The sequence below is a fragment of the Stenella coeruleoalba genome (genome assembly GCF_951394435.1).
Source record: "Stenella coeruleoalba genome assembly, chromosome: 17".
Lineage (NCBI taxonomy): Eukaryota > Metazoa > Chordata > Mammalia > Artiodactyla > Delphinidae > Stenella > Stenella coeruleoalba.
Window position 1 is genome coordinate 35540448 of NC_137163.1, and position 25300 is coordinate 35565747.

Consider the following 25300-nt stretch of genomic DNA (forward strand, 5'->3'; position numbering starts at 1 on the left):
TTTTCACCTTGCTCCTTCATCTGATGTGTGTTTCTCTGTCTTCTCATTTTGCTTAACTTACTGTGTTTGGGGTCTCCTTTTCGCAGGCTGCAGGTTTGTAGTTCCCATTGTTTTTGGCGTCTACCCCCACTGGCTATGGTTGGCTCAGTGGGTTGTGTAGGCTTCCCTGTGGAGGGGACTGGTGCCTGTGTTCTGGTGGATGAGGCTGGATCTTGTCTTTCTGGTGGGCAGGTCTGTGTCTGGTGGTGTGTTTTGCATTTTCTATGATCTGATTATAATTTTAGGCAGCCTTTCTGCTGAAGGGTGGGGTTGTGTTCCTGCCTTGCTAGTTGTTTGGCATAGGGTGTACAGCACTGTTGCTTGCTGGTCGTTGAGTGGAGCTGGGTCCTGGCGTTGAGATGGAGATTTCTGGGATATTTTTGCTGTTTGATATTACATGGAGCTGGGAGGTCTGTGGTGGACCAATGTCCTGAACTCAGCTCTCCCACCTCAGAGGCACAGGCCTGACTCCCAGCCTGGTCACCAAGACCCTGTCATCCACACAGCTCAGAATAAAAGGGAGAAAAAAAGAAAAAAGGGAAGTAAAAAATAAATAAAATAAAGTTATAAAATAAAGAATAATTTTTAAAAATAAAAACAAAATTTGAAAATAATAAAATAGAAAGAAAGAAGAGAGCAACCAAACCAAAGAACAGTTCCACCAATGATAACAGATGCTAAAAACTATACTAAAAAAACCCCCAAAAAACAGACAGACAGAACCCTAGGACAAATGGTAAAAGCAAAGCTATACAGACAAAATCACAGAAGCATACACATACACACTCACAAAAAGAGAAAAAGGAAAAAAAATATATATATATATATCATTGCTTCCAAAGTCCACTCCCTCAATTTGGGATGATTCGTTGTCTATTCAGGTATTCCATAGATGCAGGGTACATCAAGTTGATTGTGGAGATTTAATCCTCTGCTCCTGAGGCTGCTGGGAGAGATTTCCCTTTCTCTTCTTTGTTTGCACAGCTCCTGGGGTTCAGCTTTGGATTTGGCCCTGCCTCTGCGTGTAAGTCGCCTGAGGGCTTCTGTTCCCGCTCAGACAGGACGGGGTTAAAGGAGCATCTGATTAGGGGGCTCTGGCTCCCTAAGGCCGGGGGCAGGCCGGGTACGGAATGTGGGGCAAGCCTGCGGTGGCAGAGGCCGGTGTGATGTTGCAACAGCCTGAGGCGTGCCATGTGTTCTCCTGGGGAAGTTGTCCCTGGATCACAGGACCCTGGTAGTGGCAGGCTGCACAGGCTCCCAGGAGGGGAGGTGTGGATAGTGATCTATGCTTGCACACAGGCTTCTTGGTGGCTGCAGCAGCAGCCTTGGCATTTCATGCCCGTCTCTGCGGTCCATGCTGATAGCCGCGGCTCATGCCCACCTCTGGAGCTTGTTTCGGCAGTGCTCTGAATCCCCTCTCCTTGCGCACCACAGAACGAGGCAAGAAAAAGTCTCTTGCCTCTTCGGCAGTTCCAGACTTTTCCCCCCAGACTCCCTCCCAGCTAGCTGTGGTGCAGTAGCACCCTTCAGGCTATGTTCACACAGCCAACCCCAGTCCTCTCCCTGGGATCTGACCTCCGAAGCCAGAGCCTCAGCTCCCAGCCCCCGCCCGCCCCAGCAGGTGAGAAGACAAGCCTCTCGGGCTGGTGAGTGCTGGTCAGCACCGATCCTCTGTGCAGGAATGTCTCTGCTTTGCCCTCCACACGCCTGTTGCTGCGCTCTTCTCCGTGGCCCCGAAGCTTCCCCCCTCCGCCACGTGCAGTCTCCGTCCACGAAGGGGCTTCCTAGTGTGTGGAAAGCTTTCCTCCTTCACAGCCCCCTCCCACTGGTGCAGGTCCCTTCCCTATTCTTTTGTCTCTGCTTTTTCTTTTCTATTTTGCCCTACCCAGGTACGTGGGGAGTTTCTTGCCTTTTGGGAGGTCTGGGTTCTTCTGTCAGCGCTCAGTAGGTGTTCTGTAGGAGTTGTTCCACAGGTAGATGTATTTCTGATGTATCTGTGGGAAGGAAGGTGATCTCCACATCTTACTCTTCCACCATCTTGAAGCTCCTCATACCTATTTCTTAAAGCTGCGTCCTAATCCTCGACATCATTTTTCCAGCAAGACTGATATCATTTTAACATAAATACAGAAATAGCAAACTATAGAATTAGGTGAGGTATCACTTTCTGTACTTACTTTGGCCAACTCATTATCAGGTTCAACAGTCAGTACTTTATTCAAATCTTTTATAGCTTCCTGGAGCTTGTTTTGATGTTTATACGTAGTGGCACGGCGCAGAAGAGCTGAAAATTTACCAAAATAAAAGACATACTTTAACATATGGCATTATGGTTATAACACACTTTTCAAGTGTAAGTATATATGTAACATAGAACAGTTTAGAATGCAATTGTGCAAACTACACCAACTTCCAACGACCTGGCCCTCTGGGTGCTCCAGTCCCTGCCAGCTCCTCCAAGGGCTGAGAGACTCGGTACCTCACCCCTCAGAAGCACCATGCTGTGCTACAATAATGGGAAGGTCTTCACTAAACAGTAACACGTTCCTCCTTATAATCATCACTAGTATTATTTCCACTTTATGAACATTTAGAAAACCCCTCCTTTAAATTTAGTACATTACTGACCAGCACCTGACCCAGAATCTGGGCTGTTAGTGAAATCTCTATAGCACAGGGAACTGAAGGAATCCTGGTGATTATGTCAACTAGGTTCAGAAATTGAATACTTTAGCAATTTGTATCAGGGTTTTTTTTTTTTTTTGTAGGTTACAATATCTAATTTGATCATTTTTTAATACTGAAATGAATGCCTTCCTAGTCTAATTGTTATTAATTATATAATGAGAGAATTTTGTGTAGTTAGACATGATTTTGAAAAGAATCAGTCTTGGTAATTCTGAAAAGTGAGATATTTATATCTGATTTAATACACTTTTATTTTTTTATTTTAGATTTTTTTTTTTTTGATGTGGACCATTTTTAAAGTCTTTATGGAATTTGTTACAATAATGCTTCTGTTTTATGTTTTGGTTTTTTGGCCACAGGCATGTAGGATCTTAGCTTCCCAACCAGGCATTGAACCCACACCCCCTGCATTGGAATGTGAAGTCTTAACCACTGGACTGCCAGGGAAGTCCCAATATGCTATTTTAAAACATAAATTTCACTAGTTTGATTTTAGTCCTAGAATGAGCCACGAAAATCTAGAGGATAAATCATTTTATCATAAGTGTAATCAAAATTGTAGCATAAGTACAAGTTTAGCTTTTACTATTACTACTCAGATTTTAGAAGGGATTGTCCATAAAGAAATATTCATGATATAACAATTACCATTTTTAAAGACTTTTTACTTTGGAAAATACTTTAGATTCACATAAAGTTGCAAAGCTAATACAGATAGTTCTCATATACCTTCACCCAGCTTTCACTAATGCTAACATCTTATATGTAACTACGGTATTTTTGCCAAAACTAATAACATTGGTACAATACTGTCAACTAAACTACAGGCTTTCTTTGGATTTCACCAATTTCTCCACTAATGTCCTTTTTCTGTTCCAGGATGTAATCAAATACCACATTGCATTCAGAGCAATTATTTTTTGAGTAAAAAATAAAATTTTCAACAGGAAGATATTTATCCACTTAAGAAAACCTAAGACTTTTCAATGCTTTATGGCCATAATGATGGCCATAGTGGCTCTGTCAAATTTTTTTTAAATAGTGAAGATTCTGGTGCTTAAGGAATTATTCAATCAAGGAAGAATGAAAACAGAAGGCCATTCTACTGGCAGAAGAGTAGCACAGTGGTTGAATGTGGGCTCCTGATGTCTCATCCAGTGTTGAGTCCTGGCTCTGTCACTTACTAGCAGTGTGATCTTAGGTGAGTTGTTCAATCTCTCTATGCCTCAGTGTCCTTTTGTAAAATGAGTGTGCTAATAATAGTACCTGCACATTTACTGAGCTGTTGTGAAAATTAATGGAGTTAATACATGTACTACATGGCACAGGGCCTGGCACAGTGATGGTGTGGGCCCATCAGGAGATCGTAAAACCTTTACCAGGCACCTGCCTAAAGCTGGGAGCCCACTGGTACTCTGTGATAGAGACAACATACAGGCACGGGAGAACTCTACTGGGGAAAGGAGAGCAATCTATTATGATGACAGTCAGTCTGATGCACCGGGATCCACCCTCAGCACAACCATGGTTTCTGCCCATCCATGTTTGTAGGCATGTGAAGAAAAATTAAGTGGTTATATTTATCTGAATCCGTAAGTATTTAAAGAAATAGAATGAGTCTGTTATAATTTATGCCACTTCCTTTTGGAATGACTCCCTGATAACAGAAAAGGAGAGTGGAGTCTGACTTGCATACTTCAGGCTCGGACCACAGCAAGGTGGTGCAGTCACTGAGACAGGAAATCAGAACAGAGGACAGGTGTTGGTGGAAAGACGTAGTCAGTTTTAGACACATTTAATTTAAAATGTCTATGGACATCTAGGTGGAAAAGCCCACAAAGCAGCTGGTAGAAAGTTCTAGAGCTCTGGTGTGGATTTATTGTATTATATTAATACATATTTTTAAATCTATATTAAATTATACTTAAATTTATTTTTGAATAAAAAGATACAGTTCAATAAGCCAGTCACAAGAAGATAAATACTGTATGATTTCATTCATATGACATACCTAAAATAATAAAATCACAGAGACAGAAAGTAGACTGGTGGTTGCCAGAGGCTGGGGTGGGTGGAGAGAATAGAGAGTTGCGGTTTAATGGGTGCACTTTCAGATTTAAAAAGTTCTGGAGATGGATGGTAGTGATGACTGCACAACAATATGAATGTACTTAATACCACCGAACTATTCACTTAAAAATGATTAAGGTGGTAAATTTTATGTTATGTCAATTTTACCACAATAAAAAAAAAATTGAAAGAAAAAAACACAAACCACAATTCAAATGCAAGCATGAGATATTTCTTTTAAAACACATGTACACTTTATTCAATCAGTCATCTGGGATTATTAGCTACTTCAATGCAAATAATTAGGAACTTAAATTCCAAGTTAAACTTGAAATTAAAAGTAACTTGAGGAAGGTAATGATTCACATATAGAAATCTGAGTTTATCTGAAATATTTTTAGTGTAAATATAAGTGTCTACAAATGGTCTTTAACAGATCCTGTTGCAAATTTAAAGGTATTCTATAAACACTTTTACCCTTTAAGTTCCCAGGTTCTAACTCCAAGACCTTTTCACAATCCTGAAAAGCACTATTCCAGTTCTGTAATTTGAGTTCTGCTTGAGCACGATTGTTATAGGCTGCTACCGTGGGAAGCACTGATATGCTCCTGTAAAAGAAACACTTAATGGCAACAAGCAGATGACAGGAAAACATAAGATAGAGAAACTCATCTAAAGTTGTAAGTAAAACAATCACAGCTCGTGTTATGGGTGCAATTGTGTCCCCGCAAATTCATATGTTGAAATCCTAACCCCCAGCACCTCAGAACGTAACTATACTTGGAGATAGTCTTTAAAGAGATAATTAAGTTAAAGTGAGGTCATGAGGGTGTTCCCTAATCCAATATGACTGGTGTCATTATAAGACGACGAGATTAGGACACAGACATGCACAGAGGAAAGCTCACTTGAAGACACAGAGAGAAGATGGCCATCTACAAGCCAAGGAGAGAGGCATCAGAAGAAACCAACCCTACAGACACTTTGATCTCAGACCTCTAACCTCCAGAGCTGTGAGAAAATACATTTCTGTTGTTTAAGCCACTCGGTCTGTGACAGTTTGTATGGCAGCTCTAGCAAACGAATATGGCTTGCATCATCAAAAATAATAACATACAATTCTATAAACATATTAAATCAATGTTTGGACAGATGCTTAAATATCCAGTTAAGAGATTTAAAGTTGACTCTGGCTTTAGAAGTGACATGATCACTTAAATACCCACAGATCTCTTAAAAACCCAGTTTAGTTAACATCAAATATCAAATACATATTTTTTTACTCTTTAGGGACAAGTTTCTAGTACAAAAAAAAAGGAGCAACCAACCACAACTAATATCCTTTATTAAGTTGTTATTGTGTTAACAGATACAAATTAGTCTGTAATCTAAAAGTAAATTTAAATCTAAGGAAATGATAATTTTATCAAAGGAATTTAATTGAAGGAAACAAGAGAGTAGTAGTAATTGAGGAATACAGACCTTAAGAGAGTAAATTTTGCTATATTAAGGGTATGAATGCAAAATAATTAATGAAAAGAATTTAAAACCTACCTGGCTGTTGCTTAAAAAACTGATTTGGAATGCTGTAAAATAATGTATTCCTAGATATAGGAAACATAAGGGTATCGGTGCACTAAATTTTCTAAATCCAGAAAAAAAAATGGGAAAGTCACAAAAAGTGTCAATTTACTAAGATCATTAAAGATGAATATAAAGAAATTACACAGTTGGGTAGAGACCAAACATAGAAAATACATGTAAGAATAAATAACACGAGTACCTGACACTGAGTACTTCCCACATGCCAGGCACTAAACAGTCAACTCATTTAATCCTCATTATAATCCACGGAGGAGGCATTACTGCTCTTACGATTTTACAGATGAGAAAATAGATGTAACGGAAAGGTTAAGTAACATGCCCAAGGCCACAAGCTTGGAAATGGTAGAGTCAGGATTTAAATCCCAACTGTCTACTCCAGCACCTGTTCTATTTACCATCATGTTACCCTGCCTTTCAGCATGTTGTTTTATTTAATCCTCACAGCTGCTCTGAAGTAGGCACTGTTATAGTCTCATCGCACTGAGAAGACTGAGGTAAGAGAGGTGAAGAATCTACCCAAGGCCAGAAAAGTGGCAATTTGAGTTCCCTTAACCATTGCAATATGCTGCTTTAATTCTGCAGCTCTGTGATTTCTTCAAAGAGGAAGACAAGAAAAGTTTGTTCCCTGTAATAGGCAAGAGATTCTCCACTGGTGGAAATCTACAAAAAGACAAACAAAATTCCAGAGCTGACATCCACCTGCCTGAACAGGGGAGGCTGTACTGAATGAATGATACCTCAATATCCTCTTTACTTTGTATATTCACTTAAACAGTTGAGCAAACTTCTTTACAGACACCAACAACATTAAAAAAAAATTTTCTTTCCAAAGGTGGAAGCAAGATCGTACAGAGTTTAGCTCTAAGATAGCATTAGTGGTTGTATAAGCACAGTTTGTCTCTAACAATATTTTAGGAAATTAGTTTACTTTTCATAGACTGTAAGAGCTTCATAAGTTCATGCAAGCGTACAATGAACATCTACTATGAACCAGGTACTCTGCTGGGTATTAGGGATACAATGATATTAAAAAAATGACAAGTGGGCTATATTCTTGCAGAGCTTACAGTCCAGTTAGTGCCAAATCACACACACTTGAATTGTACCTCCAACAAAGTAGAGTTAAGATCACTATATGGGTATGTAAATTGGGGGGGGGTTAAACTGAGTAGGGTGGAGGTTTAATCTAGTCTGAAAAGTAAAGGCAGACTTCCCCAAAGAAGTGAGACATGGGCTGAGATCTGAAGAATAAGTCAGAATTAACTAAATCATGAGAAGAGGGGAAAGTATGCTAGATGGAGGACCCAGCATATGCAAAGGCCCTGTGGTGGGAGGTAGCACCATAAGTACTAGGATCCAGGCAGTCTGACTATAGAACCTGAGTTCTTAACCTCTATGCTATATGAACTTTCTGTCGAGTTCCATTCAGACAGCTTCTATTTTCTCTGTAAAACAGTAAAGTTAGAACCTCTGTCAAAAGTGGGGATGAAGTGGGAGCTTGGAGGTTTAAGGAAATTATTGAGAAAACAAGGCAAACGCAAGTGAATTTATGATAAATCACAAGTACAATATCTTAAGTGGTTCTGACACTGATTATTTAGCTTATTTACATCATTTCAACAATTAAATTTAAACATTATCATTTTTTTAAATGGCAAGTTTGCACTTTCCTGATGGTGCAGTGGTTAAGAATCCGCCTGCCAATGCAGGGGACATGGGTTCGAGCCCTGGTCCAGGAAGATCCCACATGCCGCAGAGCAACTAAACCTGTGCACCACAACTACTGAGCCTGCTCTCTAGAGCCCTCAAGCCACAACTACTGAAGCCCGTGTGCCTAGAGACCGTGCTCCACGACGAGAGAAGCCACTGCAATGAGAAGCCCGTGCACCACAACGAAGAGTAGGCCCCACTTGCCACAACTAGAGAAAGCCTGCGCACAGCAATGAAGACCCAACACAGCCAAAAAAATAAAATAAATAAATTAAAACATAAATAAACAAATAAATGGCAAGTATAAACCACAACGAAAATCTGCTCACCGAGTATAATACATCACAGCTTCTTCATAATCTCCTGCGTTAAAAGCTTCATTACCTTTCTCCTTTTCATGAATAGCAAGAAAATCCTTTTCCTTCTCAGTTAGACCTAGAAATAAATGTTACCTACTATAAGTAAAAACATAACTTAGTATAACTTTAACATATTTAAATCCAAGAATGCTTATTTTAACAGAAGCAGAAAATTATAAAATAAATAAAAGAAGATAAAAGTTTCCTAAGTTTAGAGATATTTCTTTTCTTTTTTTTAATTTATCAGAATTTTTGAAGGTTTAGAGTTTTTGAATAATTGTTTTGTTTTACTTTAATGGTACTATACACCTGTGGACTTCAAGTGAAAACAACCTGCTCCATCTTTTTGTTTTGAGGCAAAAAGAAAAAAATTTGAGGGATTTGGAGGAAAAAGATGATTTGAAAAAGGGAATGAAAAATGAATTACAGTAAAAAAAATAGGTTTACATATATATTTTTAAGTCTTACTAAATTTAAATATCGTAACTCTTACTCATAAAATTAAGAAGTTAAAGGATAGAATGGAATTTGTTAGAGGTGGTAAGCTCTAGGAGAAAATCCATAAACTTTTCATGGAAATCTGCAGCACTTAAAAGAGAATGTCTTTGGGTCAACAGCTTTTGTTGTATTTCAAAAAATTTAGAGACTACTAAATTATTCTTATTTTCCCCCAATTACCTGCTGTATCTAGTCTTGTCTCAATTTTAGACAAATGCAACTTGTTGTTTACTACAGTTTTTTCTTTGTAATCTTCATCAATTTTCGCACATTCCTTTTCCACGTCAAATCTTAAATGAAATAATAATAAAACTAGAAAAAAAGCTCAATACAAACAAGAGAGTAAAATTTATTATTGATATTCTTGTATTTGTATCACCATGCCTTTAGAAATAATATTCCAAAAATATATGATAGGTTTGTATTAGAAGTCATCTCTATTCTTTCCTAGAAAACATGGAATTTAGTGAGAACTTAAATATTAATCAGACGTAAACTGTGTGGAACTTTGGTATTAAAATTGTGACCAATTTCTCTTAATTTAAAAATTTGTTATTTTTTATTTTCGATGGCTATATTACATTAGTTATTTTTGGTTACCCTTATAAATAAAAGGATGCAATAGTTTTTTATTTACTGAAAAACAAAATCAAGAGTGCTTAATCCAAATACTCTTAGTACTCTACTGACATAACGATATTTGATATGTTCAGGTTTAAAACAATAAAGAATTTATTACAGTATTTTATGGTAGAGAATTTTTATATACAGAAATATAAAACATACTTATCCCACTCTGCATAATCCCTCGGAATTTTCTTTTTAGCTGGTCTACTTTTAGAATTTTTTTCCTGAAAGAAAAAATTATATTTTATGAGATATTTAATATAAGATTAGCAGATTTTCCTATAAATGTGTAGCACTGGATTAAGGTACACAAATTGAATGGGTAAGAAAAATAGGTACCCTTGACGTTACAACACTCCAGTATTATAATTTTTTTAACATAATAATATACAGCAGGTTAAAAAGTAATTTTAAATTTGTAGTTAATTATGAGAGTGATGGGCAGGACTTTAAGTACATATATAAAATTTTAAAACTTATATGTGTGAAGAAATGTGATTATTATTGATTTTTCTTATAATAGAAAAGTACTAAACTATCATTCATTCTTTTAAAACCTAGGCATTGAAGAAATAAGAATAACTACTTTGCTGTGTTAGACAGAGCTGTTTTGCTTGCAATGACAGACACCCAACTTGAACTAATTTTAGTTAAAAAGAATAAATTATTGGCTTATGTAACCAAATTGATGGAAGGGCAGGGGTATGTCTGGATAAAGGGTTCATATACCCTCTTTCTACAGCTCTCCCTCTCTCCCCTTTTCTCCTTCTCTCCCCCAGAAGTCTCTGCTTCTCTCTCCCTGATTTTGTTTTCCCTGCTGTCTGCTTGCTTTTTCTATGTAGTTGCAAATGTGGCCACACACAGTCTGGGATTATAACCTCACAGGCCTCCCAATCAGAAAGGAAAAGGAGAGTGACTCTTCTCTCCATCTTTAGTTAGAGAAATCCCAGGGAAGGACTCTGATTGGCTAGCTTCAGTTATGGGCCCATCACTGACCAAGCACTAGCTTGGTGCTACTAAGTGGCTCAACCCAGGTCACATGTCCACTGCAAGCACCTTGAAGGGAATGGGAGGAAAGCAAACAACAGTTCACAAATAGTTTCTCAAATGATTTCTTAAAAGTCATAATTTGAAACCATTTGAATGGGTCATTTTGGCACGATGGCACAATTTTGTACCACTGGTCATTAGGAGTTACACAGATCTTCCAAATATTCCTACATTTCATTATACAATTAAAAAATCATATCTGTTAAAATCCTCATGGAGTTCACCGACAGGCACACGCAAAGATGCTCAACATCACTAATCGTCAGGGAAATGCAAATTAAAACCACGAGATATCACCTCACACCTGTCAGAATGGCTATCATCAAAAAGACCATAAATAACAAATATTAGAGAGGATGTGAAGAAAAGGGAATCCTTGTACACTGTTGGTGCATCCACTGTGGAAAACAGTATGGCAGTTTCTAAAAAAACTAAAAATAGAACTACCCTACGATCAAGCAATTCCACTCCAGGGTATATATTTGAATAAAATGCAAACACTAATTCAAAGAGATGCATGCACCCCAATGTACACAGCAGCATTATTTACAATTGCCAAGATCTGGAAGCAACTTAAGTGTCTGTCAACAAATGAATGGATAAAGAAGAAGTAGTGTATACAAACATAAAAAAGAATGAAATTTTACCATTTGCAACAACATGGATGGACTTGGAGGGTATTATGCTAGGTGAAATAAGTCAGACAGAGGAAGACAAATACTATATGATATCACTTATATGTGGAATCTAAAAACTAAACTAGTGAATATAACAAAAAGGAAACAGACTCATAGATACAGAGAACAAACTAGTGGTTACCAATGGGGAGAGGGGAGGGGGAGGGGCAAAACCAGAGTAGGAGATTAAGAGGTACAAAGTATTATGTATAAAATAAATTAGCTACAAGGATATACTGTACAACACAGCGAATATGGCCAATATTTTATAATAACTATAGATGGAGTATAACCTTTAAAAACTGTGAATCACTGTTATAACACCTGTAACTTGTATAATATTGTACATCAACTATATCTCAATTGTTTAAAAGTAAAAAAAAAAAAAATCCTCATGGAGCTCATCATAAAAGTCACTAAGCATCTCCCTTAAGGGGAAATTTTTTTTGTCACAAGTAGGTATTTGAGAGCCCCCAATAATATGAAATACTCTGAATTTTACCTGAAAGCTCAGGTTTTAGCACTGGCAACAAATACTGTTCATTGATTTCTTTGAAGTGATAGACCATTGCACTATTTCCAAGAAAATGTCTGCCAGAAACTCAACTCTGAATAACTATAGCTTGTCTGTCAGTCATTTCTTCAAGTAAAAATTGTTCCAGGAAAGAGTTGCTAATTCGGCTGGCAGTCAATCACACAAGTGCTTTTTCTTATGATAACCACCATATTTCATTTCACAGTGAAGTGCCTTCTGTGTACTCCTCATTTTGTCACACAGAATATTTTTTTAACATCTTTATTGAAGTATACTTGCATTACAATGGTGTGTTAGTTTCTGCTGTATAACAAAGTGAAGCAGCTATACATACACATATATCCCCATATCTCCTCCCTCTTGCGACTCCCTCCCACCCCTCTAGGTGGACACAAAGCACGGAGCTGATCTCCCTGTGCTATGTGGCTGCTTCCCACAAGCTATCTATTTTACATTTGGTACACACAGAATGTTAAAAAGATATGTCCTCAAGATTCAAGATTTAATGACAAAAAAAGTTTTATTGTTTCATCAAACTTTTAAGTTAAATTGGAATTTTTTACTATGAGTGCACAGCAGTGGAGAAAACAATGACCACTAGTCCAGTTGGTGCCACTGCCATGATTCATGGTAAGGCACCAGCAGGTTTACCCTCAGTGCAAATGTCAACCGAGTGAAAGAGACAAAAGCATCAGCATTATTTTTTAAAATAACATTGACTTTCTGGATCCCCTAGAAGGATCTCTGGGACAATCAGCATCCACGGGCCATACTTTGAGAACCACTGTACTACTAGTCTGTCTATTCCTACCGGACTATAAGCTCTTTGAGGACAGAGACCAAATGTTTTTTGTTGTTATAGTTTCAGGACACAGACTTAACACATAATGAGTGTTCAATAAATACGAATTCACTGATTACAGACAGTAGTAGCCTTCCTATACTTACTTACTTACTTTGTACCTCAGTTACCTGAGTAATTGCTAATGAGTAAAAGACCCAGGAAGGTAAATTACCAAGGAGCAGAGTGATGAAAAGGCTATGAATGTTTTTCGAATAAAACTGGGGACTCAAAGAAGAGACGAGAAAAACAAGAATGACTCAACCCGAAATGAAGAGACTTAGGTAAGCATCCTCTTAAAGATGATAGGAATAAAAGAAAACAAAAAAAAAGGAGGGCAGAGGGAATGGAATGTGTGATCCAAGCAAAAGCCCACTGGAGACAAGGGCTGGGTTCTATAATATCAGGGTCAGGTGGATGCCAAGAAGCTCAATTTTAACTTGAAGTTAAGTGAACCTGGAACTCCAACAGGCCCCTTCTCTATGGAAGCCATGGGTTACCAAGGAGAGATCTGCATGGCAAAATAGGGACCAATCTTAGAGGAATAAAAATGAGGGGCTGGAGATGGGGGGAGAAATGCACTAAACAGAGAAATGACATCTATAACTGCTTGAAATCCATGTTTAATGGGTTAAACAGATTAATTCATCTGTTTAACGCTTTAAATCATACTTAATTGTGTAATAAACTACTCCCTCTATACCTCTATTGGATACATGAAATTACTCCCTGAAACTCTTACACACTGAATTGGATCTTAAGTACTCATCAAAACTTGTCAGAGTAGAAGAGACAGAACAGCAAAAGAAAAAATGAGGAAGGTGGTAAACCCAAGATGCAAGCCTTCAAATGAAAATACTGTTTGATTTTGATCTCCAGGTGAGGCCTACTCCAGAAGGTGATGACACACGATCACCTGAAAAAAAATCCCCAGTTGCCTACAGGACATCACACTTCGGCTACACTGATTAAACCAAGATAATGTTCTTAATAAACAACAACTTTCTCCCCCTACCACTCACACCCCACACCAAAAAGGCCTACCTTGGCAACATGAAGATGGCTGGTTGAACCACGAACTGGAGGCAAATTATCTTCCATTGCTGGAAATGTTTCATTTTCTTGAAAGTGTATTTTATCATCTTCTTTTTTAATTTCTGATACCCAACTCTAAGAAGAAGAGAGGAAAAAAGAAGGTAAATATACAGTTTGAAATAATTAACCAGGCATTAGAAAAGACTGTACATCATCATAGTTTACTGTGGGTCAATTTTTAGGTGACAATTTGTTCATGCCATTTTCCCTACCTGAAATGCCCTTCTTACCCTCGTTTTTTTTTTCAACTGTAGGAAAATATACAATAACATAAAATGTATCATCTCAACTATTTTTAAGTGTACAGTTCAGTATTGTTCAGTATATTCATTGGTGCCCTTCCTACATTCATTGGTGCCCTTCCTACTTTATTTATCTTACAAGATCTTTTTCATCATCCCTTCCAGCAAGCTTTCTCTGAACTTCCTGGTTGGGCTAAAAGTGTTCCTCCTCTGTGTTTAGCATAGATTTTAAATCCTCTATTTATTGTTTGTCCCTCTTACCACACTGTAAGTTCCTTGAGGGCAGAGCCTATGTCTTAATATCAAGAACCTTAGCACATCAGCTGCAACTTAACATACAGATTAGATTGACCCAGTCTCCAACTCTAGCAGTTTGACAAAAGGAACATGCTTTCTGTAGTTAAATATTAATTACTTCAGATTCCACTTTTTTATATACAGTGGTCAGTATAAAATATACAAATAACAAGAAAGACAAAGAAGCAGAAAAACATTACCCACAGTCAACAGAAGCAGACTCATAGAGTGGATGGATGTTGGAAGTAACAAATAGGGACTTAAAAACAGCTACAGTAAATATGTAAGGAGGGTGGACAACATGCATGAACAACTGAGAACTTTGGGAGAAGAATGGAAACTTTAAAAAGATTTAATGGAAATCCTGAAAATGAAAAACTCAGTATCCAAAATGAATCTATTTGATTAACAGTAGAATGGACACAGGGAAAACGTGGACAAAAAGAGAATCAGTAATGTTATAGCAGATGTGAACATTAACCAACTTGACCTAATCAATATTAAAAACTTCTATGTTATTTTCAAGACCACATGGAACATAGGCCAAAAAAAGTCTCAATAAATTTGATGAAATTTATTGAGGGGTGAAATTATACAAAGTATGGTATCTGACCACAACAGACCTAAACTAGAATTCAGTAATAATAAGTATTTAAATTATCCCCAAGTAATTGGAAATTAAACAATACACTTATAAAGAGATCATGGGTTAAAAAAGGAAATCAGATGGGAAATTGGAAAATAATTTGAACTAAGTGATAATGAAAACATGACATATAATTTGTAGGATTCAGATAAAGTATTAGAGGGAAATATACAACTTTAAACAAGAAGAAAGGCTTAAGATCCAATTATTTAAGCTTCTACCTTAAAAAACTAATGAAGAGAGAGAAAACACATTAAAGCCAAAGTAGGTAGAAGGAAATAAAAATATTAAAAAATAAAAGTAGGAATCTGTAAAACAGATAATAGAAAAATAAAGAAAATCAACATTCAAAACTAGTTTTTTTGTTTTGTTTTGTTTTTTGTTTTTTTTGTGGTAAGTGGGCCTCTCACTGTTGTGGCCTCTCCCATTGCGGAGCACAGGCTCCGGACATGCAGGCCCAGCGGCCATGGCTGGCAGGCCCAGCCGCTCCGCGGCATGTGGGATCTTCCCAGACCGGGGCACGAACCCATGTCCCCTGCATCGGCAGGCGGACTCTCAACCACTGTGCCACCAGGGAAGCCCAAAACTAGTTTTTCTGGAAATAAATTAATACAACTGACAAACACTTAGCAAGACTAGTCAAAAGAAAGTGAAAGGAAAAAAAATACAAATTACTAGTATCAGGGATAAAAGAAGTACGTCACTAATAATTCTACAGATATTAAAAAAATAAGGGGATGTTTTAGACAAATTTATACCAATAACTTTGCAAGTTAGATAAAATAAACAAATTCCCTGAAAAACTTAACTTAGATACAAGAAAAGGTGAAGTACTTAAAACAAACAAAAAAACCCAGCACAGTGTCTGGCACATACTAGGTTCACAATAATGTTTATTAAACTGAATCGTCACAGAGGCCAGAAAAACTGAGTAAGATATTTCCTTATTATCTGTGAAATTCTATTATTTATTATTCAGCAGATATATAGTGAGGGTCTAATATTTGTCAGACACTCTTCAAACAGGGGCTAGGATAAACTATATTAACTGTCCTACCCATATAGGAGGCAGGGAGGATGAAAAGGAGGCAAACAGGAGAAACAGGAAGAGAAAAAGAAAAACAAGGGAAAAAGTATGAAGGAAAGGAGATGAGAAGGAAACTAACTTAAGAATTGACCGAGAAAGAACAAACAGGCCCTGCAATTAAAACGGCTGTTTACCCCTCAGAAAATAAAGCCAAAGAACGCTGGACAAAAACTGCTATTTTAACCTGTAAATTAATTACCAAATTTTCAAACTCAAGTCAATAAAATGACAAAATGAGAAAACTGAAAGTTTTTAAAAATTAGCATTCTGAGTTAGAGAATACACATAACTTAAAATTGTTTTCAAGTGTATGATTTACCTCAGAAAAAAATACACTGAATAAAATAAAGTAAAACCAAAAAAATTTGTTTTCCCAGAGTCTGTTTAAAAATATATATATTTCTTAAGCAAAATGAAGCCACAAAGGAACTATGAGACGATATAGGTAAATATGTATCTGGTGGAGACAGAGTCTTCCTAAGTATAAAACAAATGTAAAGATCATAAAGGATAAAATCAAGAGGTGTGGTTACATAAAAATAAATAAACATCACACACAAAACTTATAAGGCAAATTAACAAATTGAGGGAAAAATTAAAATATGTAGGAAAGAACTCTTACAAATAAATAAGAAACATATCAATAGAAAAGTCAATAAAGGAGCTCTGGCTCTGACAAAGTAACAGGGACTAAATTTACCCTCCTGCCTAAACTTTAGAAAACCCGATATATGAAACAATAGTTTTCAGATGCTGGACAACAGGTGGCACAGGACAATAATTCTTGAAAGAAGGAAAACAAATGAGGTAAACCCTACGTTTGCTCCAAACTGACTGCCTAGTGTTTCCAGGCTACAGCATAGGGAAAGGAAATAGTCTTGGGTCTCAATGAATTTAGAAGAACGGAGGTCAGACTTTGGGGAGACCAAGATTGCAAGAACTGAGGAGGCAAGATTTCTGAGAGGAGACATCTGGACAGAGAGAAAGCTCTGAAGATAACCCGAATAGCCCTCAGTCTACTAAAGAAACTGAATTAAATTAAATTTAATTGGTAGTTAAAACCTTACCAATAAAGAAAACTTGAGGCCCAGATGGCATCAATGGTAAATTCTAGAAAACATTTAAGGAAGAAATAATATCAATTATACACAAGCTTTTCTAGGAAACAGAAGAGAGAATACTTTCCAACTCACTCTGAGGTCAACAGTACCCTGCTAAGAAACTAGACAATGACATTACAAGAAAACTACAGGCCAATATCTCTCATGATCCATAGACACAAAAAGTCCTTGACAAAATTTTAGCAATCCAATCCATATGAAAAAGATACATCATGATGAGTAGGGTTTATCCTGGAATGCAAGGTTACTATAACACTCAAAAACAGTGTACATAAATTACCTTATTAACAGACTACTAAGAAAACCATATGTTCATCTCAATAAATGCAGGAAAAGCATTTCACAAAATTCAATATCCATTCATGATAAAAATTCTCCATCCATCAAACATGGAACAGAAGGGAACTTCCTCAACCTGATATAGGACATCTATACAAATCTGAAAGTAACATAATGAAAGGCTGGATGTTTTCACCTAAGATTGGGAACAAGACAAAGATAGCTGCTCTCATTTCAACATTGTACTAGAGGTCCAAGCCAATGGAATAAGGCAAGTAAAAGGAATAAAAGGCAGCCAGTATGGAAAAGAAGAAAATCTTTCAATATTCACAGATGCCATAATCTTCCATAAAGAAAATCCAAGGAATCTACAAAGAAAGCTACTAGAACGAATGTGTTAGTTTGAATTAAACAAGACACAGGATACACAGTCAATATAAAAAGGCCAATTTTAGATAACTATAAGCTTGCAATGTACAAGTAGAAATTGAAATTAAAATTCTACTGATATGAGGTATCTAGAGTAGCCAAACTCAAAGAAACAGAAAGTAGAATGGTCAATAGATGCAGAAAAAGCTTTTGATAAAATTCAACATCCATTTATGATAAAAACTCTCCAGAAAATGGGCAAAGAGGGAACATACCTCCACATAACAAAGGCCATAAATGACAAACTCACAGCTAACATCATACAGGAACAGGAAGAAGAAAAGGATGTCCAATCTCGCCACTTTTATTCAACAAAGTTTTTGAAGTCCTAGCCACAGCAATCAGAGAAGAAAAAGAAATAAAAGGCATCCAAACTGGAAAAGAAGTTGTTAAACTGTCACAATTTGCAGATGACATGATACTTATTATACATAGAAGATCCTAAAGATGCTACCAGAAAACTATTAAAGCTCATCGATGAATTTAGTAAAGTCGTAGGATACAAACTTAACACACAGAAATCTGTTGCATTTCTATACATTAACAACAAAAGATCAGAAAGAAAAATTAAGGAAACAATCCCATTTATCATCACATAAAAAAGAATAAAATACCTAGGAATAAACCTACCCAAGGAGGCAAATGCTCTGTACTCCAAAATCTATAAGAGGCTGATGAAAGAAATCAATGATGACACAAAGAGATGGAAAGATATACCATGTTCTTGGATTAGAAGAATCAATATTGTCAAAATGACTATATTACCCAAGGCAATTTACACATTCAGTGCAATCCCTATCAAATTACCAATGGCATTTCTCACAGAACTAGAACAAAAAATTTTACATTTGTATGGAAACACAAAAGACCCCAAAGAGCCAAAAGCAATCCTGAGAGAGAAAAATGAAGCTGGAGGAATCAGGCTTCCTGACTTCAGACTATGCTATAAAGCTACAATAATCAAAACAGTATGGTACTGGCACAAAAAACAGAAATATAGATCAACGGAACAGGATAGACAGCCGAGAAATAAATCCAAACACCTAGGTCATTAATCTATGACAAAGGAGGCAAGAATACACAACGGAGAAAAGACAGACTCTTCAATAAGTGGTGCTGGGAAAACTGGACAGCCACATGTAAAAGAATGAAATTAGAACATTCTCTCCCACCACATACAAAAATAAATTAAAGGGCTTCCCTGGTGGCGCAGTGGTTGAGAGTCCACCTGCCGATGCAGGGAACATGGATGGGTTCATGACCCGGTCCGGGTCACGTGCCGTGGAGTGGCTAGGCCCGTGAGCCATGGCCGCTGAGCCTGCGCGTCCGGAGCCTGTGCTCCGCAACGGGAGAGGCCACAACAGTGAGAGGCCCGCGTACCGCAAAAAAATAAATAAATAAATAAATAAATAAAAATAGATTTAAGACTGGATACTTTAAAACTCCTAGAGGAAAACATAGGCAGAACACTCTTTGACATAAATTGCAGCAATATCTTTTTAGATCCATCTCCTAGAATAATGGAAATAAAGACAAAAATAAACAAATGGTACCTAATTAAACTTAAAAGCTTTTGCACAGCAAAGGAAACCACAAACAAAACGAAAGGAACACCTACAGAATAGGAGAAAATATTTGCAAATGATGCAAATGACAAAAGATTAATCTCCAAAATATACAAACAGCTAATACAGTTTTATATATATATATATATATATATATATAATCAAAAAAATGGGCAGAAGATCTAAAGAGACATTTCTCCAAAGAAGACATACAGAAGGCCAAAAGGCACATGAAAAGATGCTCAACGTCACTAATTATTAGAGAAATGCAAATCAAAACTACAATAAAGTATCACCTCACATTGGTCAGAATGGCCATCGTCAAAAAGTCTACAAATAATAAATGTTGGAGAGGGTGTGGAGAAAAAGGAACTCTCCTACACTGTTGGTGGGAATGTAAATTGGTGCAGCCACTATGGAGAACAGTATAGAGGTTCCTTATAAAACTAAAAATAGAGTTACCATATGATACTGCAATCCCACTCCTGAGCATACATCTGGATAAAACCGTAATTGGAAAAGATATATGCACCCCAATGTTCATTGCAGCACTGTTTACAATAGCCAAGACATGCAAGCAACCTTAATGTCTATCAACAGGTGAATGGATAAGGAAGATGTGGTATATTTATTCAGCAGAATATTACTCAGCCATAAAAAAGAATGAAATGATGCCATCTGCAGCAACATGGATGGACTAGAGATGATTATACTAAGTGAAAAGCCAGACAGAGAAAGACAAACATCATATGATACTGTTCATATACGGAATCCAAAAAAAATGATATAAATGAACTTATAAACAAAACAGAAATAGGCCCACAGACATAGAAAACAAACTTACGGTTATCAAAAGGGAAGGGGGGGGAGGGATAAATTAGGAGTTTGGGATTAATATATATACACTACTATATATCAAATAATCAACAAGGACCTACTGTGTAGCACAGGAAACTATACTCAATATTTTGTAATAACCTATAAGGGAAAAGAATCAGAAAAAAGATAGATATATATGTATGTATAACTGAATCACTGTGCTGTACACCTGATGCTGACACAACATTGTAAATCAACTATACTGCAATAAAAAAATAAAAAAGAATGTAAACGGATCAAAAAAGAAATAAAACAGAAAGTAGAATGGTGGTTGCCAGGGGCTGGTGGTGGGGGTGGGATTGGAGAGTTGTTATTTAATGGGTAGAGAACTTCAGTTTTGGAAGATGAAAAAGTTTTTGAGATTGGTTGCACAACAATATGAATATACTTAACACTAATGAACTGTACACTTAAAAATGGTTAAGATAGGGGCTTCCCTGGTGGCGCAGTGGTTGAGAGTCCGCCTGCCGATGCATGGGACACAGGTTCGTACCCCGGTCCGGGAACATCCCACATGCCGTGGAGCGGCTAGGCCTGTGAGACATGGCCGCTGAGCCTGCACATCCAGAGCCTGTACTACGCAACGGGAGAGTCACAACAGGGAGAGGCCCGCGTACCGCAAAAAAAAAAAATGGTTAAGATAATAAATTTTATATAAACCAATAAAATTTCATAACTGAAGTGACTAAGAATGAGCAAAAAAAATTTAAATTAAAACATTAACTTTTACAGTAGCATAAAATATATTAGATACTTAGAAATAAATTTCATTAAAAATAAGAAGTATACACTGAAAACTATGAGACACTGCTTCATTAAAGACCTATGTGAACAGAAAAAATATATGTTCATGGATCAGAAATCTCAATATTGTTAAGATATCAATTCCTGCAAAATTGATCCACAAATTCAACACAATCCCAACTCAAATACAAGCAAGCTATTTTGTAGAAATTGGCAAGCAGCTCCCACAGGAACCTGGCCTGAGGAGCAGTGGCAGGAGCTTCGAGACTACGGTGGCGCGAAAGCCGTGTGGAGGAAAGGCTCTTGGTGCTGCAGCCAGGAGTCAGTGCTGTGCCTCTGAGCTGGGAGAGCCAACTTCAGGACACTGGTCAACAAGAGACCTCCCAGCTCCACATAATATCAAACGGCGAAAATCTCCCAGAGATCCCCATCTCGACGCCAGGACCCAACTTCACTCAACGACCAGCAAGCTACAGTGCTGGACACCCTATGCCAAACAACTAGCAAAAGAGGAACACAACCCCACCCATTAGCAGAGAGGCTGTCTAAAATCATAATAAGTCCACAGACACCCCAAAACACACCACCAGACGTGGACCTACCCACCAGAAAGACAAGATCCAGCCTCATCCACCAGAACACAGGCACTAGTCCCCTCCACCAGGAAGCCTACACAACCCACTGAACCAACCAACCTTAGCCACTGGTGACAGACACCAAAAACAACGGGAACTGCAAACCTGCAGCCTGCAAAAAGGAGACCCCAAACACAGTAAGATAAGCAAAATGAGAAGACAGAAAAACTCACCACAAATGAAGGAACAAGATAAAAACCCACCAGACCTAACAAATAAAAGGAAATAGGCAGTCTACCTGAAAAAGAATTCAGAATAATGATAGTAAAGATGATCCAAAATCTTGGAAACAGAATAGACAAAATGCAAGAAACATTTAACAAGGACCTAGAAGAACTAAAGATGAAACAAACAACAATGAACAAGACAATAAATGAAATGAAAAATACTCTAGATGGGATCAATAGCAGAAAAACTGAGACAGAAGATAGGATAAGTGACCTGGAAGATAAAATAGTGGAAATAACTACTGCAAAGCAGAATAAAGAAACCAGAATAAAAAGAACTGAGGACAGTCTCAGAGACCTCTGGGACAACATTAAACGCACCGACATTCGAATTATAGGGGTTCCAGAAGAAGAAGAGAAAAAGAAAGGGACTGAGAAAAATATTTGAAGAGATTATAGTTGAAAACTTCCCTAATAGGGGAAAGGAAATAGTTAATCAAGTCCAGGAAGCACAGAGAGTCCCATACAGGATAAATCCAAGGAGAAATACGCCAAGACACATATTAATCAAACTGTCAAAAATTAAAAACAAAGAAAGCATATTAAAAGCAGCAAGGGAAAAACAACAAATAACACACAAGGGAATCCCCATAAGGTTAACAGCTGATCTTTCAGCAGAAACTCTGCAAGCCAGAAGGGAGTGGCAAGACACATTTAAAGTGATGAAGGAGAAAAACCTGCAACCAAGATTACTCTACCCAGCAAGGATCTCATTCAGATTTGATGGAGAAATTAAAACCTTTACAGACAAGCAAAAGTTGAGAGAGTTCAGCACCACCAAACCAGCTTTACAACAAATGCTAAAGGAACTTCTCTAGGCAAGAAACACAAGAGAAGGAAAAGAATTACAATAACGAACCCAAAACAATTTAGAAAATGGGAATAGGAACATACATATTGATAATTACCTTAAATGTAAATGGACTAAATGCTCCCACCAAAAGACACAGATTGGCTGAATGGATACAAAAACAAGACCCATATATATGCTGTCTACAAGAGATCCACTTCAGACCTAGAGACACATACAGACTGAAAGTAAGGGGATGGGAAAAGATATTCCATGCAAATGGAAACCAAAAGAAAGCTGGAGTAGCAATTCTCATATCAGACAAAATAGACTTTAAAATAAAGATTATTACAAGGGACAAAGAAGGACACTACATAATGATCAAGGGATCGATCCAAGAAGAAGATATAACAATTGTAAATATTTATGCACCCAACATATAGGAGCACCTCAATACATAAGGCAAATACTAACAGCCATAAAAGGGGAAATCAACAGTAACACATTCATAGAAGGGGACTTTAACACCCCACTTTCACCAATGAACAGATCATCCAAAATGAAAATAAATAGGGAAACACAAGCTTTAAATGATACATTAAACAAGATGGACTTTATTGATATTTATAGGACACTCCAACCAAAAACAACAGAATACACATTTTTCTCAAGTGCTCATGGAACATTCTCCAGGATAGATCATATCTTGGGTCACAAATCAAGCCTTGGTTATTTTAAGAAAATTAATATGGTATCAAGTATCTTTTGCGACCACAACACTATGAGACTAGATATCAATTACAGGAAAAAATCTGTAAAAAATACAAACACATGGAGGCTAAACAATACACTACTTAATAACGAAGTGATCACTGAAGAAATCAAAGAGGAAATCAAAAATACCTAGAGGGCTTCCCTGGTGGCACAGTGGTTGAGAGTCCGCCTGCCAATGCAGGGAATGCGGGTTCGCGCACTGGTCCGGGAAGATCCCACGTGCCTCGGAGCGGCTGGGCCCGTGAGCCATGGCCGCTGAGCCTGCGCGTCCGGAGCCTGTGCTCCGCAACGGGAGAGGCCACAACCGTGAGAGGCCCACGTATCGGGGGGAAAAAAAAAAAATACCTAGAAACAAATGACAATGGAGACACAACGACCCAAAACCTACGGGAAGCAGCAAAAGCAGTTCTAAGAGGGAAGTTTATAGCAATACAAGCCCACCTTAAGAAACAGGAAACATCTCGAATAAACAACCTAACCTTGCACATAAAGCAATTAGAGAAAGAAGAACAAAAAAACCCCAAAGTTAGCGGAAGGAAAGAAATCATAAAAATCAGATCAGAAATAAATGAAAAAGAAATGAAGGAAACGATTGCAAAGATCACTAAAACTAAAAGCTGGTTCTTTGAGAAGATAAACAAAATTGATAAACCATTAGCCAGAGTCATCAAAGAAAAAAGGGAGAAGATTCAAATCAATAGAATTAGAAATGAAAAAGGAGAAGTAACAACTGACACTGCAGAAATACAAAGGATCATGAGAAATACAAAGGATCACATGAGAGATTACTACAAGCAACTCTATGCCAATAAAATGGACAACCTGGAAGAAATGGACAAATTCTTAGAAATGCACAACCTGCCAAGACTGAATCAGGAAGAAATAGAAAATATGAACAGACCAATCACAAGCACTGTAATTGAAACTGTGATTGAAAATCTTCCAACAAACAAAAGCCCAGGACCAGATGGCTTCACAGGTGAATTCTATCAAACATTTAGAGAAGAGATAACACCTATCCTTCTCAAACTCTTCCAAAATATAGCAGAGGGAGGAACACTCCCAAATTCATTCTACGAAGCCACCATCACTTTGATACCAAAACCAGACAAGGATGTCACAAAGAAAGAAAACTACAGGCCAATATCACTGATGAACATAGATTCAAAAATCGTCAACAAAATACTAGCAAACAGAATCCAACAGCACATTAAAAGGATCATACACCATGATCAAGTGGGTTTTACTCCAGGAATGCAAGGATTCTTCAATATACACAAATCAATCAATGTGATAAACCATATTAACACATTGAAGGAGAAAAACCATATGATCATCTCAATATATGCAGAGAAAGCTTTTGACAAAATTCAACACCCATTTATAATAAAAACCCTGCAGAAGTAGGCATAAAGGGAACTTTCCTCAATATGATAAAGGCCATATATGACAAACCCACAGCCAACATCGTCCTCAATGGTGAAAAACTGAAAGCATTTCCACTAAGATCAGGAACAAGACAAGGTTGCCAACTCTCACCACTCTTATTCAACATAGTTTGGGAAGTTTTAGCCACAGCAATCAGAGAAGAAAAGGAAATAAAAGGAATCCAAATTGGAAAAGAAGAAGTAAAGCTGTCACTGTTTGCAGATGACATGATACTATACATAAAGAATCCTAAAGATGCTACCAAAAAACTACTAGAGTTAATCAATGAATTTGGTAAAGTTGCAGGATATAAAATTAATGCACAGAAATCTCTGGCATTTCTATACACTAATGATGAAAAAT

The 25300-nt window shown here is 37.3% G+C and overlaps 1 protein-coding gene across 1 annotated transcript in view; it reads right to left on the reverse strand.

Moving 5' to 3' along the window:
• Positions 1–25300, reverse strand: part of SPAG1 (sperm associated antigen 1) — a 100084-nt gene that overhangs the window by 67288 nt on the left and 7496 nt on the right. The window contains exons 4-9 of the mRNA XM_079901986.1: positions 13744–13869; positions 9756–9820; positions 9150–9259; positions 8442–8547; positions 5275–5405; positions 2217–2323 (exon numbers count right to left, since the gene is read on the reverse strand). Coding sequence (XP_079758112.1) covers positions 2217–2323; positions 5275–5405; positions 8442–8547; positions 9150–9259; positions 9756–9820; positions 13744–13869 — 645 coding nt within the window. The remainder of the gene's footprint in view (positions 1–2216; positions 2324–5274; positions 5406–8441; positions 8548–9149; positions 9260–9755; positions 9821–13743; positions 13870–25300) is intronic.